Source organism: Bemisia tabaci, chromosome 1, assembly GCF_918797505.1.
Source record: "Bemisia tabaci chromosome 1, PGI_BMITA_v3".
In the NCBI taxonomy this organism is placed as follows: Eukaryota; Metazoa; Arthropoda; class Insecta; order Hemiptera; family Aleyrodidae; genus Bemisia; species Bemisia tabaci.
The window spans coordinates 91193551-91215095 of NC_092793.1; the positions used below are offsets into that span (position 1 = coordinate 91193551).

Consider the following 21545-nt stretch of genomic DNA (forward strand, 5'->3'; position numbering starts at 1 on the left):
TTGGTTTTTTCTTTCGTAAAAAAATGTTGAAAATCCTGTTGGCGCCACCTTGACATGTCATTTTCAAAATGCTGTATCTCGGTCAAATTTTAAGCTACAGAGCTCAACTTGGTCTTGTTTTATAGGTAATTACTAGGACTATAACCTCACACAAACCGCATTTTGATATCTGCTTTCTTTCGCCCTCTGGGAAAAAAGGGGCAGTACTTTTGAGACACCCTATGTAGAATAGAAGATATAGAAGATTTAGTAAAATTCATAGTATCTAATAGACTGACCTAAAACCAAATTGAGAGAATACCAAAATTAAAGGCAATACTTTAATAATTAATGAAATAAAAATTATACGAACAATTAAAATACATTTTATAGGTTCCTATAATTAAGATATTCTATGGTGTGATTTTAAGAAGTACAATAAATCACTACTATTAAAATAATAGGTTTAGTTCGTATATCTTTTATCATAATTTTAAAGTCTATTTAAAATATTGATTTTGTAATTCAAAGGAAATATTTTGTCTAAAATATCAGTAAATAGATCTTTATTCCTAATTTCCAAAATTAGTATTCCCACGAGTTCAAATCATTTACTGGTTGAAGTATTTTTTGTTCGAGTGATAAGAAATGACATTGCTTTGCCCTGTAGCCTTTGGATCGTGCAGTGGAATGCAAACACTTTCATATAAGCCTAAAATGAAGATACTCGAATGAAGATAATCGATTTTTGTGTTTTTGGAGGATAAAATGGTGTCATCAACTTTTTGACCGTTTCAATCTGAAGAAATAAATACAATTTACAACTAAATGTCTGTAGACAGAAAGAAAGGGATGGTAGAAACTTAGTTTTCAATTAAAATGGTGAATTGGAGACATGTTGATCTACAAAAAGGTCATTATCCGTCAATAAAATAAAATTGAGAAGAACCCAAGCAACAGTCAACTAATGAAAGAGGAAAAACCGGCGCTCTGCGCCGGTTTTTGGGAGGGCTTCGGCCCCCCCAGGACACGCGCTTCGCGCGTATCTTTTCAGGGTCGTCTGCACATCTAGTTTTTCTTCTTTTTAAGTGTCCCGCGCATCCACCGCGGGAAGGAAGTGTATTTCCCGAAGTGGGATTTTTGTAGACATAAAATCGTACGTCTGTAAGTCATTTGTGTAAACTATAGTTTTTTTCAGATATTTCCTTTCCTTGGGCTGCTGTGCCACGAACAGTTCTTCCAAAAACTTTCTTGACCTGACCCACTGTGCGACGCGCAGTTTGTCCAAAGTCTTCCTTCCCCTGAACCACTGAGCGACGAAAAACTTGTTCAAAAACTTCTTCCCCCTGACCCACTGTGCGACGAAAATTTTGTCCAAAAACTTCCTCCCCCTGACCCACTGTGCGACAAAAATTCTTTCCAAAAACTTCCTCCCCCTGACCCACTGTGCGACAAAAATTGTGTCCAAAAACTTCTTCCCCCAGACCCATTGTGCGACGATCAGCTTGTCCAAAAACTTTCTCCCCCGACCCACTGTGCGGCCCTGCTCTGGCCGCCTCCCCTCATGCCGCGTACCCCTCGCCTAAAACTTTCAAAGCTCGCCATTTTTAAACGGCTCGGCCGATTTAGCTCAAATTCAATACCAAACCGGTCCTAGGGGAGAACTGCCATCCGTAAAAATTTCAGCTCAAAATGTTCATTTCTGCTCGAGTTATCGAGTGGACAAGATTTGACCTTCCCCCACTTTCGAGCCCCACCCCTCAAAATCTATTGCCTCAAATTTCAATTTTTTTTCGCAAAATAGTAATTCTAATGAGTCTCTACTAAATGCAAAAAAATTGGTCAGAATATCTTTCAATGTAAGAAAGATATAACTTCTCAAAAATCGAAAAATCTTAAAAAGGCGGAAATACATACATATACAGGGTTATTCAAAAGTTACGCACCACTGGCCATAACTTTAGTTCTAATTATGATATCGATTTGCGGTTTGTGGCGTCCTTCCTCATATCGAGGGGGAAACTTTTTGAGGTACTTTTCAGTTTTTCACCCCCCCCCCCCCCCAGGGGGAGGGGGGCGGGGGGCAACTCAAAAATTTCAAATGGCAACCCCCATCGTGTGATACATCGTTAGAAAGAGCATGAAAAAAGAAAATTTTTGGCGCAAACCGGAAGTCGATCTGACCCCCCTGTCAAAAGTTAGGGGGGTCCAAAGGTTATTTAGGGAGTCCGTACCTTCATTTTTTAGAGTAGCTTCGGCGGCTCTTGGACATACCGTTTCTCTTTTCAAAGAGTCCTCGAATACTCCAAGTCTGATACCGAAGTCTTCATATTCGCCCCGGGCCACCACAGCCCCCCCGTAGGGGGGGATGGGCCTGTTACAATGAAACATTGCATTAAAATGCGAAAAATCACAGAAGAGCTTCAAACTTAGCATCAAATCCGAGTGGAACTTCTTGCCAATGTTAACGCAAACGCAGCCTGCGACTTTAAAGTGAGTTTTCAAAACTCTTAGCCCCCTGCCCCCCTTCATTTTTGGTTGCAGAGCGGGTAAAAACCGGGAAATTCACTACAAATAATGCCCGAAACTAATGTCCAACTTGAGGAGGACCCTTGAAACGTTGCGATCAGTCGGAGCATTGAAATACAAGGACTGCCACCCCCTTAAAGTACGGAAACATCCAAAACACCCCCGCTGCCCCCCTCATTTTTCGTTGCGGAGCGGGTAAAAACCGGGAAAATCGCCAGAAATGATGCCCGAAACCACTGTAAAACTTGACAAGAACCCTTGAAACGTTGCGCTCAGTCGGAGAACTGCAACACAGGAACTGCCGCCCACTTTAAGGACGGAAACATCCATAAAACCCCCGCTGCCCCCCTCCTTTTTCGTTGCAGAGCTGGTAAGAACCGGGCATCATTTCTGGCGAATTTCCCGGTTCTTACCAGCTCTGCAACGAAAAAGGAGGGGGCAGCGGGGGTTTTATGGATGTTTCCGTCCTTAAAGTGGGCGGCAGTTCCTGTGTTGCAGTTCTCCGACTGAGCGCAACGTTTCAAGGGTTCTTGTCAAGTTTTACAGTGGTTTCGGGCATCATTTCTGGCGATTTTCCCGGTTTTTACCCGCTCCGCAACGAAAAATGAGGGGGGCAGCGGGGGTGTTTTGGATGTTTCCGTACTTTAAGGGGGTGGCAGTCCTTGTATTTCAATGCTCCGACTGATCGCAACGTTTCAAGGGTCCTCCTCAAGTTGGACATTAGTTTCGGGCATTATTTGTAGTGAATTTCCCGGTTTTTACCCGCTCTGCAACCAAAAATGAAGGGGGGCAGGGGCTAAGAGTTTTGAAAACTCACTTTAAAGTCGCAGGCTGCGTTTGCGTTAACATTGGCAAGAAGTTCCACTCGGATTTGATGCTAAGTTTGAAGCTCTTCTGTGATTTTTCGCATTTTAATGCAATGTTTCATTGTAACAGGCCCATCCCCCCCTACGGGGGGGCTGTGGTGGCCCGGGGCGAATATGAAGACTTCGGTATCAGACTTGGAGTATTCGAGGACTCTTTGAAAAGAGAAACGGTATGTCCAAGAGCCGCCGAAGCTACTCTAAAAAATGAAGGTACGGACTCCCTAAATAACCTTTGGACCCCCCTAACTTTTGACAGGGGGGTCAGATCGACTTCCGGTTTGCGCCAAAAATTTTCTTTTTTCATGCTCTTTCTAACGATGTATCACACGATGGGGGTTGCCATTTGAAATTTTTGAGTTGCCCCCCGCCCCCCTCCCCCTGGGGGGGGGGGGGGTGAAAAACTGAAAAGTACCTCAAAAAGTTTCCCCCTCGATATGAGGAAGGACGCCACAAACCGCAAATCGATATCATAATTAGAACTAAAGTTATGGCCAGTGGTGCGTAACTTTTGAATAACCCTGTATATAAACACATGAATTTGAATGGCGTATATTTTCGTGATCTACGACCCGTGATCAGTGCTCTTCACAAGGTCTCGGGTCTGGGTCTGACATCATGGGAGAATGCAATAGTGTATTTTCTTCGGAAAATATACTAAAAACAGGGAATGAAATTAGAAATAAAAATTAAGAGGAAGGCTTTGAACTCTCTAGAAGAAGAAACTAATCGTTAGTAAAAAAGAGGGAGAAGATTTCAGTCATTGTATGCAAGTTTCTGCATGTCAACTCCTTTTCACTTCACTACACTGCAAGGACTGAAACCTGCTGCTTGGTGTCTGACCTGTCCCCTAAAAAACTGGCAGTCAACGAGTTCAAATTTTGGTATATCATCTGCATCGGCATCAATCACTGACTTAGAGTCTCAATAATTTCCAAAATTTTTTGGAAAAGATCTTTTTTTCTTTGTACAAAATCTTGACAGTATCAAAGTCAACCTAGTGGCCTTCTTAATTAATTTTTAATAGATCCTTAGAGCTTAGAAGATCTCCTCCTGAAATTTTTAAAATGTACTTAGAAATCTGAAAACCAGACAGAACCCTCTGATGACGAAAATATAAAGCGAAATCGACAATTGTCCACATTTAACGGGAAATCGCGCGGAATCCGCAAAATCCGTACATTATCGTGAAATTTACGCATATACGCGTCTAGGACGAAATTTCCCGCGCTTTTTTTTCTAAATAAAGAAATCAGCGTCAGCAACAGTTATTTTTTAATCATGAAAAAATTAATATTCCTGAGGTGTTTCTGTAAAATAGGACTAAAGAGAGAGTGACTGAAGGATGGCTCGTTAAATCAAATTAAAAGCTTTACTCTAAGCTGTCAAAAGCAAAAAGCAATACAAAAATAACGGCGAAATCAGCAAAAATAACAGCGGAATCTGGGATAAATGACAGGGAAATTGGGAAAAAATAACATAAACATTTTCAGATCTCTAAAGATCCTCCTATCAGAAGTGAAAAGCTACATTTTTAATTTGATTCTAGAAAGGTATACCAATGTCTCAGTGTAGTCTACCTAAAATTCCATTTTTCAAGTTGTCAGATACCCATAGCAATTTGAGGACTCCTTTTTCTTTTCAGGAAGATCATTGACAATGTCAGGGGTGAAATTAACAAACGTCAGTGGATTATATTTGATGGTGATGTTGACCCTGAATGGGTTGAAAATCTGAATTCTGTGCTGGACGACAACAAGCTGCTAACACTTCCCAATGGAGAACGCCTGTCTTTACCACCCAATGTTAGGGTGATGTTCGAGGTTCGATTTATATTTCTATTTTATTGCTTTCTATGATGATCAGCTTTGGTGTAATGTTTTTCTAACTCTTGCACTCAGGTGCGGCACTTGCGGCAGGCGTGAATAATATTTCTCTGGCTCATTTTTAGTTGATAAATGCTCTTTAGAAAGGAGAAAAGATCCAATCTCACTCTCTGCTAGGTATTAAGGCTGATTTAAAAGGGGAGACGTTGCATGTCTCTGTTTTATTAAAAAATCATGGTTGCTTGTGCTACTCCACTTGGTTCAATAGGCTGATCCTAATTTTAGGTCGGAAGTTAAACCTATGATTATTTCTAAGGCAAGAAGCTTGTGAGCGTGATGAGCTTGTAAGCTGAGGAATTGTCCGATCCAACTCCTCAAATGATGAGACAAGGCACATTCTCGAGGTTGTAACTTATTGTTAGTCGCAAATTTTTCCTGCAAAATACTGAATCCCAGACTTAGCGGAGGTGTTATCATATTAGGGTCTCAAAGCTGCTAAGATTATTTTTCAACTTATTCACACAACTAGTAACCGAACTCTTCTTTCCAGGTGCAAGATTTGAAGTATGCCACTTTAGCAACTGTATCACGTTGTGGAATGGTTTGGTTTAGTGAAGATGTCCTTTCAACTGAAATGATTTTTGATAACTATCTCTCTCGCCTTCGAAATATTCCTTTAGAAGAAGCTGATGACGACAGTTTTGGAAGTTTTGTGGGTCAAAAGTCAACAGAACCATTACCTGAGGATGAAATATCTCCGTCTATGCAAGTAAGTTTTACTTTTAACAAATTTTTGACTCCAGTGATCATCTTTTTTTTTCGCACCATGAACTTCTTGAACACAGGAGTGCCACAAAATCAATGTCCCTCCCTCTCTCTATGATCTCTATTTCACCTCTATTCTCCATAAACATGCATACACTGTACACTATTGGATATCTTGTATTGCAAAGATTCAGAAAATTTGCTCTCCCAAAAAACGGTGCCAGCGCAAAACGCCGTTTTGCCAAGAAGAAACAAAAAACCACCATCAGTAAGAAATTGTAAAGAAAACCTTAGAAAAACGAAAGTATCCCCAGTTTGCCAGGACAAAGCATACATAATAAAAATTCAATTTCTACATATAATAGTGCTCCAAAAAATGCAGTGAAAGCCGGGGTCAGTTTTGCAAACTTTGTATCGAACTCATCACCTAATGATGAGCTGGTGCAGCAATTACTTTTAACGATTGAGTCTTTCCTCATGCAGAGGTATATTATTGTTAATAATAAAAATGAGTTATTTTCTAACTGAAATAATAAGATAAGAGCACAAAAAATAATTTGGTATTAACACTTTTAAACTGATAAATCTGATTTTTTTATCTGATTGACGAGATGATTAACTCAACAAGTGTGGCCATTCTCCGACGGGCGGCCGCCGCGGCCATTTTTAGTGACCCGCGGACGCGTATTTTAATAAGAGTTCAAAATATACAACTTCGAGCTCGTTTTTCGTGGGTTAATATTATTCAAAAAAATCTGGGAAAATTCCTGTGCACTCAGTGCTTTCTCTAGTTTTCCGAATTGTAGGATTTAAACATTACAAAACAAGCTCATTGTAAGTTTACAATAAAAAAGAGTAGTTCTCTCAGCCCAAGTTTACTATCTATTTATATTTTTCTAGGTTCAATTGGATGTCGCTGCGATTCTGTCTTCCCATTTTGCCCCAGATGGCTTAGTTGTGCGTTGCCTAGAGTACTCGATGAGTCAAGAACATATCATGGATTTCACACGATTGAGGGCTTTAAGTGCTCTTTTCTCCATGCTCAATCAAAGTGTTAGGTTTGTATCCTCTTTTGAATCTCATTTTTCGTATGAGCCGTTTGCCCTTCTGTAGACTTTCTTTTCTTCCCACTTTAGTGTGCTAGAAAGGGTTCTTTATGTTCCTTCCCTCTCCCTCTTTTTTCATTTACATCCAATTAAAATAGTTTCCAAGCCCGAAAATTTTCAATTTTTATGTGTTTCTTTTTTTTCATTAGGAATGTCCTAGAGCACAATCGCTCCCATTCAGACTTCCCCCTCTCACATGATGTCCTTGAAAGGTACATTCCAAAATGTCTAGTGTATGCTGTACTGTGGTGTTTCGCAGGCGATGCCAAACTTAAAGTCCGATCTGATCTAGGTGATTTCATCAGGTCAGTCACAACTACGCCACTCCCACCTGGGTCCATCATTGATTATGAGGTAAGTTTTCACATATCTCAGCTTCGGTCGCTTCAGTTACAAAATTCATCCTTGAAATTTTTCTGCCTCAATTTCTTTATCCTTTTAATTCGAAATGTTTGAGTTGTATAACTAATGACATGGGTCATTCCATGTCAACTCAACCAGGTTCGGTACCCGACCCCCTTTCATGTGGCCAAAAATTGGTACACAGGACCTCTACATCATTCTAAAAGACTACTTTGAAGGGTTTTCCCATCCGACGCCCCGTTCGCTAGATATCGACCCCCAAAGATGGGGAGAATTTTAGCAGTATTCAAAAAAGCCCATTTTAGTGTCTCATTTTCTCGACTTCCCTCTCTTTGACTCTCCATAGGGAGACTCTGTATCAATCCATCATACTTTGAAAGAGTGTTTCTGGACCAATTTTTTTTTTGTAAATTCTAAATATGCCATCAAAATTGAGCTAAAAATTGTCTAAATGGCTGTAATTTAGGGTTTTTTAAAAATTCCGATTTTTCAACATTCAATGTTCCATCTGAATTATCCAAAAAACAGTTTCTCCGATTTTCGATTTTTTTTTCTACTTCTAGTTTAGGATGTGTTCTTTCGGATGATATACTTTCTTTAACTACCATCGGACAGTCAAAAGTTCAAATTGGTCAAAAAAAGTCGAAAATTTATATTAAAAAAAGACGATTTTTTACACATTAGCCGTAGTATGTCAAAAATATATACTTCAAGTATCGATATTTTTTTTTCCAGTTCAACCTCATCATGTGTAGAATCGATTCATTAACATTTAGAGATACTCATCGATCGATTAACCACCTTAAGATAATAAAAATCGGCCGGAAATGCTCCAAAATAACGGAAAAAGACAACTTTTGGCACGGTAATCGGTGTATCTCGCAAGGAATCGCTGCCATTTCTGATTTTCTTTCTTTACTTCATCCTGAAGTATACACTTTCAAGTACTCAGCACTATTAAATGTGCATTGATGGGTAAAGGATCCGAATGGAAATGGAAATTGATTGGAAATGCTCCAAAATGGCGGATAAAGACAATTTTTCGCACGGTAATCGATGTATCTCGCGAGGAGTCGCTGTTGAGGAGAGTTTTTCTCCAGTTCAGCATATGTTTTTGTGTTCACTCACAGAGATTATTGAAGGTTCTTTCAATACTCTGTGCTCATTTAGCCCGAGTTTTTTAACCTTGTTTGACTGATTACTTTCAAGAAACAACTTTAGTGGAATGTGAGAACTGTATCGCCATTACTTTTCGAACTTTTCTTGCTCATCATGAACAAGACTCCTAATATCATAAATGTATATCTGAAGGATGGTGATTGACCACTCCTTTATGACAATGGCTGCCTTTTCTGTATATTTTTACTCTTATCTTGAAAAACAAAAAAATTTACATTTTTTAGGTCAGCATTCCAAGTGAATGGACGCCGTGGTCAAATCGTGTCCCGCAAATTGAAGTTGACACTCAGAAAGTTGCTGCACCTGATGTGGTTGTTCCAACCCTGGACACAGTCCGTCATGAATCGCTGTTGTATACTTGGTTGGCAGAACATAAACCGCTAGGTAATTGTGTCCGCACTATATAATTTGGTCCTCCCGTGACATTGACGATACTTTTTTTTACTTAATTTCAAATGTGTAATGAAGTTTAACACGTTGGCAGCCACGGAGTTTCAGCACTTATTTCCTACTAGGCTACAGGAAAATGGGATTAAAATGACAATGGTTTCCTCTGTTGGACATTTAGCGGTACTGGTTGTTCACTCAAATACTGAGAGATAGTGCATTTCATGTGGCTCAGCTGTTAAGAGATAATTGGCCATTCGAGCGCCGGTTATTTTCAACCGAATTAATCATAACGAAGGTATACTTTTCCCCTATCCAAGCACCCAAAATCGACAAAACACTCCATTCTGTTTCAGTTTTAGCCGGAAGCTAGAAAGAAAACATTGCTCTTGCAATATTCGACTTTCATTGGTCCAATTGCCTCCCATCCTCTGCCTCCTAATCAGAGCCTAGGTTGCGATATAAGATCAATGAGAGTCGAATATCGCTGTATCAGCATTTTCTTTCGAACTTTCCGTCAAGACCGACATGGAACGAAAGGAACGGAAAAAGGAATGGATCATTTTGTTGATTTTGGATGTTCTGTAGTGAAAAAGCACTCCTTTGTTTCACTCATCTTGGTTTTCAACAATTGCTTGGCCCCTGCAGAACTCATTGAAATCGGTCAAATTGACCGGCTTAGCAGGCACTGTATTGAGGAAACGAAAAATATAACTGTGCAAGCTTTGTTTTTTTCGTTTGAGCATCATTCCGTGTCAAGTCATCAACAAAAATTTGAAAATGGCACCTGTTAACTTAGATTTTTACTCTTTTTACATGGTCTATAGATTAATGTAAGAGAAAATACAAATTTTTAGTTTCTGATGACCAATATTTTTTGAGAAAAAAGGTATTGAAGTCTTATCACCGTTTGTAAAAGTGCTTTCTCTAGACTCTAAAAGCAGCAACGTTTTACTTTCGAAAAAGCCTCATAATTTTTTGAGTTCTGAAGATTTTAAACTGAAATTCTGCATTTCCCTTATAGGACAGCTTCACAGATGCGAACATCACAAACTACTAAACAACGATAGCTCTTTCAACATTTGTCTTGTTTTGACTTCCTGTTTGAGGAGTGCACCCTAAAATACCTTAACTTAAAGCTCTGATAAAATTGTACCTAATATCTTATGTTTTTCAACAGTTTTATGCGGTCCCCCTGGTTCTGGTAAAACAATGACTCTATTCTCGGCTTTACGAGCTCTTCCTGACATGGAAGTGGTTGGTCTTAACTTTTCTTCAGCTACAACACCAGAACTGTTACTCAAAACATTTGATCACTATTGTGAATATAGGAAAACCCCTAATGGTGTAATACTTTCGCCGGTGCAGGTATGACATTTGCTACTTTTGCTAATTGATCTGAATTTCCAATGAGTTATTTATTTTTGTTGGCTTTCAAATCCATAATTCATTTAATTAAGTTGGTTGGATTTTAGTTCAATCTAACTCTTTGCAAAGGAAATATTTTAGAGACAATCCTCTTACCTTCCCTCTTCTTTTTCTTCGAATTCAAGTCATTAATGTGATAATGTGATTAAAACGCAGCTCTTTCCTTTCCTTCTTTACTACTACCAACTTTTGACCTGCCAAGTATAGACCAAGAGCTGGCTGAATCCTAGACACTTTGAAGGATATAAAATTGCAACTTATCGTAAGTGAAGGTCTTAATGGCAAGGGAGAAGGAATTGGCGGTCTGCTGGATCAAAGCCGTCAGAATCAGCAATAAAACATGTTCAAACTTCTAGCAAAATGTTTAGCATTTCTAATAAAAACCAATATAATAAAAGTTTCTGGGATCCATCCAACAACTTGTCAAAATAATCAGTTCTGCCCCAATTTTCTTTTAAAAATTGTCTTTGTAAGGTGTAGTTTTTAAAAGCCTTGTGCCAATAAAAAAGTGTCAATCACAACTTGTTTGTTTCAGCTTGGGAAATGGCTCATTCTGTTTTGTGATGAAATGAATCTACCAGACATGGATCAATACGGAACGCAGCGAGTGATTTCTTTCTTACGACAACTAGTTGAACATGGTGGCTTCTACCGACCAGGAGATCAAGCATGGGTATCGCTTGAGCGGATCCAGTTTGTTGGAGCTTGCAATCCACCAACTGATCCTGGCCGCAAACCTCTCTCGCATCGATTCCTACGTCATGTTCCAGTAATATATGTTGACTATCCTGGAGAAACCTCCCTTAAACAGGTGAGAGATGAAGTTATGATTGGAATAATTCGAGACAAATCCTAACTTTTCAAGCACCTCTATTGTGACCTCAGTGTATTCTATGCAGATTCTGTGTTAATTCAAGAATTAAAGCATATTTCCATGACGTACCTATCATCTAATTCTAAGTTTTAGGAAAGTGCTTTTGTACATCATTATCTCTGAAACTTTCTATCTGGAAGATATTGGAGGGGTTTTTTTAAGTTCTTCGCATCAAACTGTATCAGCAGCATTCGCCAAAAATTCATAAAAATTATTTTTCGCCACTGAAAGTTTTGGTATCTCATTAATACGTCTAGCAACATGAGTTTACTTTTTTCTCTGAGATCAAAAACGAACAGAGTGTTTAAAATTCCATCTTAATTTCCATTCACCCTTTTAGCATCAAGATCCACAACTCCCGTCCAAACTAACAATGGCACCAGATGGGACCCTGGTTCTTGAGGACACTTCGAGTTTCTCTCCTTTTTAATGGCATGTCAGTATTCTGTCTTAAATATGCCAGAGTTGTCGTTTGTTTTTTCACTGACATATAGCGCTTATCTAAAGCTGCAATATATTCACATCTTGGGGTCCCAGAGCATAGAGGGGTTAGCTTATCCGTGATGCAATGTTGCAAGCATATTGGCTCATCCGCCATTAAATATTGCCGCAATATTATAAAGATGCTTTATTCTCTTAATGATGGGGGACTGAAGCTTTTAGGATAAGTGGTTTTGGAAATAATGCTTGTATAAAAGTCCTAGTTTTTACCCAAGTAAGTAATGCCTAAAATGTTTAAACTTAACCCTGAATCACCTGATACACATATCTGTCAATTGTGCTCTTTTTTTTAAATTTGTTGTTTGTTACAATCTGTAAATGTCCTCTTGATTTTAGATTTATGGCACATTTAGTCGTGCCATGTTGAGAATGATACCGTCATTGCGAACTTATGCAGAACCACTAACAAATGCCATGGTGGAATTTTATCTCGCATCCCAAGAACGTTTCACACAAGATATGCAACCTCATTATGTTTACTCACCTCGAGAAATGACAAGATGGGTCCGTGGTATCTGTGAAGCAATACGGTGAGTTTGTGATGTTCGTTGTTCTTCTCCTGTCTTTATACACATCATTAGGTAGTTGAAGCTCCTAAAAGACAAAGTACGCATCATACGCAATTTTTATATTAAAATTTTCCTACCAAGTCTTTCAAATCAGCTAATGCTTTAATGTTTAACCTGGATTTCATTAATTTACATGTTTAGTCCAGTACCAATAGGAGTTTATGAATGCAAGAAAGAGGTCAGAAAAGGTTAAAGCTGATTCTTATGTATTTTCGGTCGCTGAATCCGAATTTGATGCTTCCCACCAAATCCGCCTTGTGCGTTTTCCGGAAAAGCCGGAAAACTGCCGAAAATCACGTTTTTACGCGCTTTTCCGGGAATAAGTAGCTTAATATTCGTCGGAGCGTAAAATTAGTTATTAGCCAAGTTGTAGCCGAGTAAATTGCCGACAACATTGAAAGGAACAAGTTTTCGCTAGGACTTAAATTGAAGCCACCAGAGCCCGCGAAAGTTCGAAATCGGCCAAAAATCACGTTTTCTCGCGATTTTCCGGCCATAACTCCCTTAATTGACATTTAATCGAAAAAGTCAAGAGAAATGGTTTTAGGTAATCAAATTTTGAACAAATGTCAATGTGACATTTTTTGGTATGATTCACTTATCGGCCGCTAGAGCGCGCAGAAGTGAAAAAAAACCCCTAGAGGTAGGCAATTTCGTCGATTTTCTGCTCAAATGCGATGAAATTAGCAGCATATGTTGAAAAATACTGGCGTATCATGACAGATATGTATATTCTATTAGCGTATCTCGTTTATTACTTGTCATAGAGCTTTTGTTCCGCTCGCAACTTTGACGAATGAATCTGTACCATTGCATGGAGGATGAAATCTGTGTACACAAGGTCGCAAATAAAATCAGCGTACATCGATTTTTTTGCTCTCGTCCAACTTGGACCCTAGAGGTATACATATCATCCTCAGTTTTGACCATATCTCTGTGGCCAGGCCGAAACAGGTGTGGTCACTCGTATAATGCCGGGAAAGCCCTCTTTAAACTCGCGGAGTGCTGCAATACAATCGCAGGTAGAGGAGCGCGCGGGCATGTTTTAACGGTGGGTTGTGGCGGTCGCGATGAGTGAAAAGTGAAAAGGCAGCCATGGTCGGGGGAGAAGGAGAGCTAGAAAGGGTGAAAACATTCATTGTACATCATGCAAAATCTAACATCTTGCCTAGATATTTCGGCCAGCCTCTACTAATACGCATGTTTGAGGGTATTAAGTCAAAAAATGTGGCACTGGGAATCTGAGACTGATCGGCTCCTAATTTTCAGTCTTATGTCAAATCTCTGTTTTTCAACATACTTCATCTCAAGCTTAAGTGCACGTGTGAATTCAATAGATCCTTGAGTTTTTCACTAACTTGAATTATTTTTGTCAGAATTTTTCGTTAATTTACGCGCCATATCGATAATACGTGATGAGTTTGTATCTCATTTGTGAGAAAGCACTTGAAACGGCCAGACTAGTGTTGTTAGGAGAGAAAAGGCTTGCCCTCATTTTGGATAGCAGGTATTAGAAAAAAAGGTAAAAAAATACGAGCTATTACCTCCCTCGCTACAGTGACAGAGCAATAAAAATGTCGAAAAGAATATGAGAATGAAGAGCAATAAAAATGTCGAAAAGAATATGAGAATGAAGAGCAATAAAAATGTCGAAAAGAATATGAGAATGAAAAATCAATCGTTGCTCATTTGAAGCGGATGCTAAAAATTCAGGAACGATCTATCAGGCTGAGACAAGTGCGCTCCGATGAGCCAGAATTTGACTTTAAGCGATGTTGCTCATTTTGTGGTGAAAGTATTCCTGCTGATGTAAAGCTAAAAAACAATAAACTTCAATTGCATGGACGTGTAATTGTGATTAATGTAACTGCATTAAATATGCGGGATCGGTTATTGTGTGCTATGCATACAACGAATCCTTGGTGCTCAGCTATGCTGCGTCAAGATTACGCAAGGTGAAGGATTTAGTTGCAGAGGAAGCCAGGTATCATTCACATCGTAATTTAAAGTTTATAAGATTGTCTTTCCCTGTGACTAAATCGGAGACTTGACGTAAGAAAGGGCCGTATGAAGAGCTTATTTCCGAGGCCATGCGACAGATTTTTGATTACTTGGCTTTATACTCAAATGAGTGTCAATTCATGTTGACAGACTTAATTGGCGAATTTAAGGGAGAATATAAACCTGATTTAAGAACTGTTAAACATGAGTTGATGACAAATTATGAAAGTGACATCATTTTATCAAGATCTTGGGGAGAGTCTTCTATGGTTTATTTCAGAAATATTGGTTTTCAAGTCCTTTTCCGGACGCATTTTACCCGAATAAAAGTAACGATGAACACGATGCCACCTTAATTTCTGGAGACATTCGGATTAAAATCTACAAAACGCAAAAATATTTTCCCATCAATAATTTCCTGGGGAATGCCTAATGGATTGTCCCCTGATGGCATTTTAACATTTTTAGAAACTGTCATTGTGAAACACAGAAAAGAAGAGTCTTGGAGGAAAAAATGTATATGTTTTGCTCATTGCATCATAACGGCGGCACGGCCGAAATCGTTTATATCTTCCATTGAACTTGGGATTTCTTCATTTATTTATTTTTTCTTTTTTTAAAAAAAAATTGTTTCTCGGTGACTCATTGACACGCTTGAGTCACTAGGAATATCCCGCGTCTTATCGAATAACCGTTGTCAAAAATTTCTCAAAAATAAGGATGAGGGAAGGATGTTTATGAATGTTTTCCGGACCAAGGCTTAATATTTCGCTGAAATATGATTCTCACGTGTGACCTAATATTATGATTGATCAAAATATCCAAAATTGACATCAAATCCACTGTTCTCTCCTAACCCTGGAATTATTCTTCAGAATTAAAAAAAAAAAGAAAGTTCTCAAGATTCAATATTATGTATATACGCAGCCGTAGCGCTTGCAGTAAGGTGGATGGGGGTGAAGTTGGGAGCTCTATTTTATGAAAAATAATTCCTTAAATCATCTGTTTTACAAATATACATCGGTTTTGAATTTACAGCGTATTAACAGTGAATCAATAGTTGATATCATCGCATTTGAGCAGAAAATCGACGAAATTGCCTACCTCTAGGGGTTTTTTTCACTTCTGCGCGCTCTAGCGGCCGATAAGTGAATCATACCAAAAAATGTCACATTGACATTTGTTCAAAATTTGATTACCTAAAACCATTTCTCTTGACTTTTTCGATTAAATGTCAATTAAGGGAGTTATGGCCGGAAAATCGCGAGAAAACGTGATTTTTGGCCGATTTCGAACTTTCGCGGGCTCTGGTGGCTTCAATTTAAGTCCTAGCGAAAACTTGTTCCTTTCAATGTTGTCGGCAATTTACTCGGCTACAACTTGGCTAATAACTAATTTTACGCTCCGACGAATATTAGGCTACTTATTCCCGGAAAAGCGCGTAAAAACGTGATTTTCGGCAGTTTTCCGGCTTTTCCGGAAAACGCACTAGGCGGATTTGGTGGGAAGCATCAAATTCGGATTCAGCGACCAAAAATACATAAGAATCAGCTTTAACCTTTTCTGACCTCTTTCTTGCATTCATACCCCCTTTTTTAGATCTGTTGGTACTGCGGGCCGATTATTGAAATTTAAACCAGCCCGATAAGACATCGAATTGCGATATATTGCATGGTTAAGATAGGGCTATGTCTTGTCGTAAGCGGCGACATAGAGTCGATGACGTTTCAATAATCGCCCCGCTGGACTAGTTCCTGGAGGTCTTTAAAACTGAGTAATTTACGATGTAACCTCAAAAAAGTGTTACTGCTCAGTGCTGTTTTTTTCGTAAGTGAAAGTCGTGTAAAGTCACAAGAGTAATTGCCGAAGCCTCTTAAAATCCACTATTTATGTTTTAATTTTCAATCATTGCCAACTTGCTTCAATTTTATGTAATTAGTAACTCAAATTTCTTGGTTTTTTTTTGTACAAAATTTGACAAACCTAAATTTATGGTAAGAAGATGCTCTAAGCTTCTTTTTTTTGTCCCTGATTTTGCATTTGTTTGAAAAGAACACAAAAAAACCCGGAGTAGTTAACTGAATACTTCCATGAAATCTAATTAATGAGTCATGATTAATCCACTTTATTTTTTGCAGCCCTCTGGAGAATCTTTCAGTAGAAGGCCTTGTACGTCTCTGGGCTCATGAGGCATTACGTCTCTTCCAGGACCGCTTGGTGGATGATACGGAACGTCGTTGGACCAATGAAAACATTGATGTGGTCGCGCTCAAGCACTTTCCCAGTGTCAGCAAAGAAGAAGCCCTGGCTAGGCCAATCCTATTCAGTAACTGGTTGTCTAAAGACTATGTTCCCGTTGATCGGAAGCAATTACGAGATTATGTCAAAGCACGGCTTAAAGTTTTCTACGATGAGGAGCTTGATGTCCCATTGGTGTTGTTTGATGAAGTTTTGGATCATGTGCTGAGGATAGACAGAATCTTCCGTCAACCACAGGGACACTTGTTGCTCATAGGAGTGTCTGGAGCTGGTAAAACAACATTGTCACGGTTTGTGGCTTTTATGAACGGCCTGTCTGTTTTCCAGATTAGGGTAGGTATCTTAAGTAAACTCACTTATTTGCCCTATCCATTTATCATACCTCCTTAAGGTGAGGTTCTTTACAAGATTTTTACAAGCCAAAAGTAGTTTTTTTAAGTTGTCTGTGACTCGTCAGTCACCCTGCAGGGTCGTTAAGTTACACCTCTGCGAGGGGATTTGAAAAAAGAATATAAGTAGAAACTCTCTTTTGTTCAAGAGCTAAGGAAGAACCTCCTCCTCCCTCCTTAGCACCGCAGTCCAAAATTTTTTGGGGGTCTGAAATCTTGTGGAAAGACATCTTATATTAAGCAAAATTCATTTTCCTAGTTTCAAGGAATCCTGAGGGGGGGGGGAGGAGGGCAAATAACGGGGTATTTTCAATTGGCAAATTTCAAAATTGAACTTAAAGTTTTTCCTTTTTCCAGGCACACAACAAATACACAGCTGAAGATTTTGATGAAGATTTGCGCTCTGTCCTCAGACGTTCTGGGTGCAAGAATGAGAAAATAGCATTCATTTTGGATGAGTCTAATGTTCTAGAATCAGGCTTTCTTGAAAGAATGAATACATTGTTAGCAAATGGTGAAGTGCCTGGATTATTTGAAGGTAAAGTTCTTGAAGAATGTTATTCCACCTTCTTTTCTCTTAATCAAAATGTAATTTTTGTACTGAGCACTATTTTCTTGTTGCATTCATTTTGCAAAACTTTAACTGATTTTTTAACTTTCTGTAGGAGATGAGTATACAACTTTAATGACACAGTGCAAAGAAGGAGCTCAGAGAGAAGGTCTAATGTTAGATTCAAATGAGGAACTCTACAAATGGTTCACAGGTCAAGTCATGAAGAATCTCCATGTAGTATTCACAATGAATCCATCCTCCGAGGGATTAAAAGATCGTGCAGCTACCTCACCTGCACTTTTTAACAGATGTGTTCTCAACTGGTTTGGCGATTGGTCTGATAGTGCACTTTATCAAGTATGTACCCAATTAAAAACTGATGTATACACTTATAGAATTTTCCGAAGTTTATGCAATCATGGTCATGGTGTTTTTGAGCACATCCAGAAGCTATCAATGCACTTATGGAAATATAAATCTAAGTCTCCATCATTAATTTAACTGACGTGTGACAAGAGTAGGAATTTCGTTTTGCTCATGGAAGAAATCCTCTCTAGGACTTAAACTAGCTTTAGCTTGCTGCACTTGCTTGTGCAGCGAGCTACGATCTTCGCCCCTTGAAGCACTCATCACTCACTTTGCAAGCTAGATTTTGTTTTGTTATACTTTTTTCTTTAAATCATTTAAATATAACATGACTGCTACAAACTGGCATTAACTATGTTTATTTTGATCTACAGGTAATCAGATCAATGAAGAAGGGATTAAATATAAACTAGTTGTTGGCAGACACTTAACTGAATCGTACCCATTTATATTATCACTGTGGATTGTAAATCCTGTATCATGCGTTTTGAGTTTGACTGTATTGAATAAACAACGAAGCCAAGGAAGGGAGAAAAGAGGGAAAGAAAAGAGTGGGCTGTCGATCTATGTTAATTGTGAGGGGGGGATGGCGTGAAACATGAAAGACAAAACAAGCGATCTATCTACATGAAGTATTTTTTCATAAATCTAGAAAAGTTCTACAGGAAAAATAATACAAAGTAGAAATTGATCAGAAACTTAATCCAATTATGAAAATTCCTATTCAGGTTGACTAACATCTGGAAAAACCAGGAATTGTTGGGGAATTTTGAGTGATAGAGAAAAGTCAGGGAATTTTTGCCGCGGTCAAAGAATTTTCGTAGGGCATGTCATGAATGTACGTAACGTACGCAGTTCCGTCAGTTCCATCCCTCCTTGACGTTGCAGCAGTGTTTCACGATCGGTGGTTCCGTCTGACTTCATTGGGTTTCCTACATTTTTTGCGAGTCTGGCGTCCGGTCTTTCTCTCCTCAACTCGTACGTCATCATGGCACAAAACGTAAACATGACTATAAACATCTTTGACATCAAAGCTCTTGATTGTTAGATGTGTCTGCAGTCTTTGGTTTTCCAATTTTTGCAACTGAAAACATATTTCTCCAAATTCAGTGCTCTACATTTTCATCTATATGGCTTGTATTTTCTCTCGCCAAAATTTTGCAACGTCTGCTGCCAACCAAAACCAAAAAACCAAAAGTTTTGATTACATCTTCAAATCAAGAACCTCTATTTAAAACAAATCTGAAGTAGTTATAAAGCATCATGTTGTTATCATTCAAAGTTATAATTCTAATAATTATTCAGTGGAGTTATTGTCCTTTATTTCAACTCAGGTTGGTTTTGAGTTTACGAATAAGCTGGATTTAGATGGTTCAACGAATTGGAAGGCTCCAGACTTCTTTCCTGCTGCTTGTAATCTCGTATCAAACACCCCAACGCATAGAGATGCTGTCATCAATGCTTGTGTCTACGTTCACCAAACTCTTCATAGAGCAAATGCTCGTGTTGCTAAAAGAGGAGGTCGCACAATGGCTATCACTCCCAGGTATGCCTGCCTTTATTTCACCATCATATCATTTATGCCTCACTATCATTTACCAATGCAAGATGGCTATTAAACTCTTAAGATACCAAGCTTTATTCAACTTATTAATTTTAATGGAACAGAGAATGATCAACTCTGCTGTCAGAGGAGAAACTTTTCAAAAAATGAAACTTTCTACTCTGATGTTTTCTTCCTAAAGAGAGTGCTCAGAATTCTAGGTGAAAAAAAGCTGGAAAATACAGGAAATGAAGTAACTTAGAAAGCTAGACCGGTACCGGTATACACCATGGTGTCTAGTTTTTTAAAAACCGGGAAAACCCGGGATTCATCAGGGAATGAAACTTTACCGGAAAAATCAGGGAATCTGTTCCAGAAACCGGGAATCTCTTCTCCAACCACCCATGGATCATTTTGTTTTCAAATTTGGCGGTCTAATCTGACATGCGCCAAAGAAATGGCTGTAAGATTAATTAAAAGCTATATTCATATCTGAAACTCTGGAAAATGATATTCCTTTCCTCAAGAAAATCCCGGGAAAGTGGAGAAAACTTCGGTTTCTCATCAGGGAATGAGCTCCTGAAAACGAGGGAAAATCAGGGAAAAATCGGGGAATGAGCTTTGCCTAGAAAACTAGACACCATGGTATACACTCAAAAATGGCTCTACACTTTGGGCGTAAGTATATACAATGAGCACCATGGAATTAAAACTGCCAAAGAGTCGGCTCCTTTGTTGGCCCATCAGATTTTGGAAGAGTAATTTTGTATCCTACTCCATCTGAACTTCTCTCTGAATTGTTTGTATTTGTTATTGTGCCCCTTTGTTTGACTGTTTTCATGTGCATCTCTCTCCTCAGGGAGAGGCCTCTGAAAGTCGGGAAAAACAACAAATATATCAGGATTCGAAAATTCGCCCAGTCAGTAGCAAGGTTTACCTTGTTAACATTGTGATTGTAGGTTTTACAGTATATTTTTATGTGACATATGGCTTTGAATCCAAATTTTCAACTTCCTTCAGATTAGCGCATTGAATGACGTAGAATGTGGATCCTGTGTTACGGAACGCGTGACAGCTTTTGAATAAATGGCAAGGCACACTGATCGATGAGTGCAGAGCGCCAACCTCGCATCGCTGAGCTTGTGTGTCTAACTGCACATGCGCAGTAGCGACCCCCATGAATTTTTGTCGGATTTTAAGGCTCTTTTCTTGGTTGGTAATTAGTTCAGAAAAGTGAAACTTTGCAATCCGGCCATAAAATTATATGTTCTACAACTTTTTTGTCCAGTGCTTTTGTCTGAAAATAGACTCAGAATGATTTATTTGATAAAAAACAAGCGCTCAAATAAATTATCCATCGCTTCTCGGCAGTCTCTTCAAGTGCTTGGGACACACGCTCTCTCCCCCTCCCCGCACGCCCGTCATGGAGCTCCGAGAAAGTTGGTCTTGCTTTGCCTGTACAAAACTGAGCCGGATGTACGGTCTATGTACTTTAATGTCTTTGAGAGTATCCCTGGAGAATGTCGATGATCTTGCAAAAGATTTCCAAATTTTCCCTGCCAAAATTTCAATTTTCACCCGGTCACTTGCCAGGAAAGCATTTATAACAGTCAAAAATAATTTATTTTTGACTCTAATTATAATTTTTGGAACTTCTTGGCTTTGTTTTCCCTGCAAAATGGTGTGAACCCAGCACCATTTCTCTACCTTGTTACATACAGTTCCGGCCACCTCTCAGCGTTTTTTGTCTCATTTGTTCGCACAGTTTGGGGATATGTGTTTTTTCCTGTTCAGGAGCGAACGGTTGAGTTTAGATGCGTTTGCATCTCCAACCAGCCTGTTAATCATTATTTTGGGTTTTCCTTGTTTTGTCATGAGAGTTGTTCAGCAGCGATGGTAGATGGCGCGAAGATCACACTTTTGTGTCATGCATTCATGATGGCGTCTTAATGCTATCTTGGATTTTGCAGGATGCTAAGTTGGGTTCACTGACAAGTGTGATCTGCTGATGAGGTCTTAAAAGACCCAAACCGGTATAGATCTCTCGGCGTGACTTCAATTTAAT

At 39.0% G+C, this 21545-nt stretch overlaps 1 protein-coding gene across 1 annotated transcript in view; it reads left to right on the forward strand.

Annotated features, from left to right (window-relative positions):
• Positions 1 to 21545, forward strand: part of Dhc64C (dynein heavy chain, cytoplasmic) — a 196692-nt gene that overhangs the window by 120072 nt on the left and 55075 nt on the right. The window contains 12 exon segments of the mRNA XM_072306491.1: positions 5017 to 5194; positions 5748 to 5966; positions 6863 to 7020; positions 7218 to 7422; positions 8835 to 8994; positions 10178 to 10365; positions 10961 to 11236; positions 12137 to 12330; positions 16509 to 16962; positions 17376 to 17556; positions 17684 to 17928; positions 19272 to 19483. Coding sequence (XP_072162592.1) covers positions 5017 to 5194; positions 5748 to 5966; positions 6863 to 7020; positions 7218 to 7422; positions 8835 to 8994; positions 10178 to 10365; positions 10961 to 11236; positions 12137 to 12330; positions 16509 to 16962; positions 17376 to 17556; positions 17684 to 17928; positions 19272 to 19483 — 2670 coding nt within the window.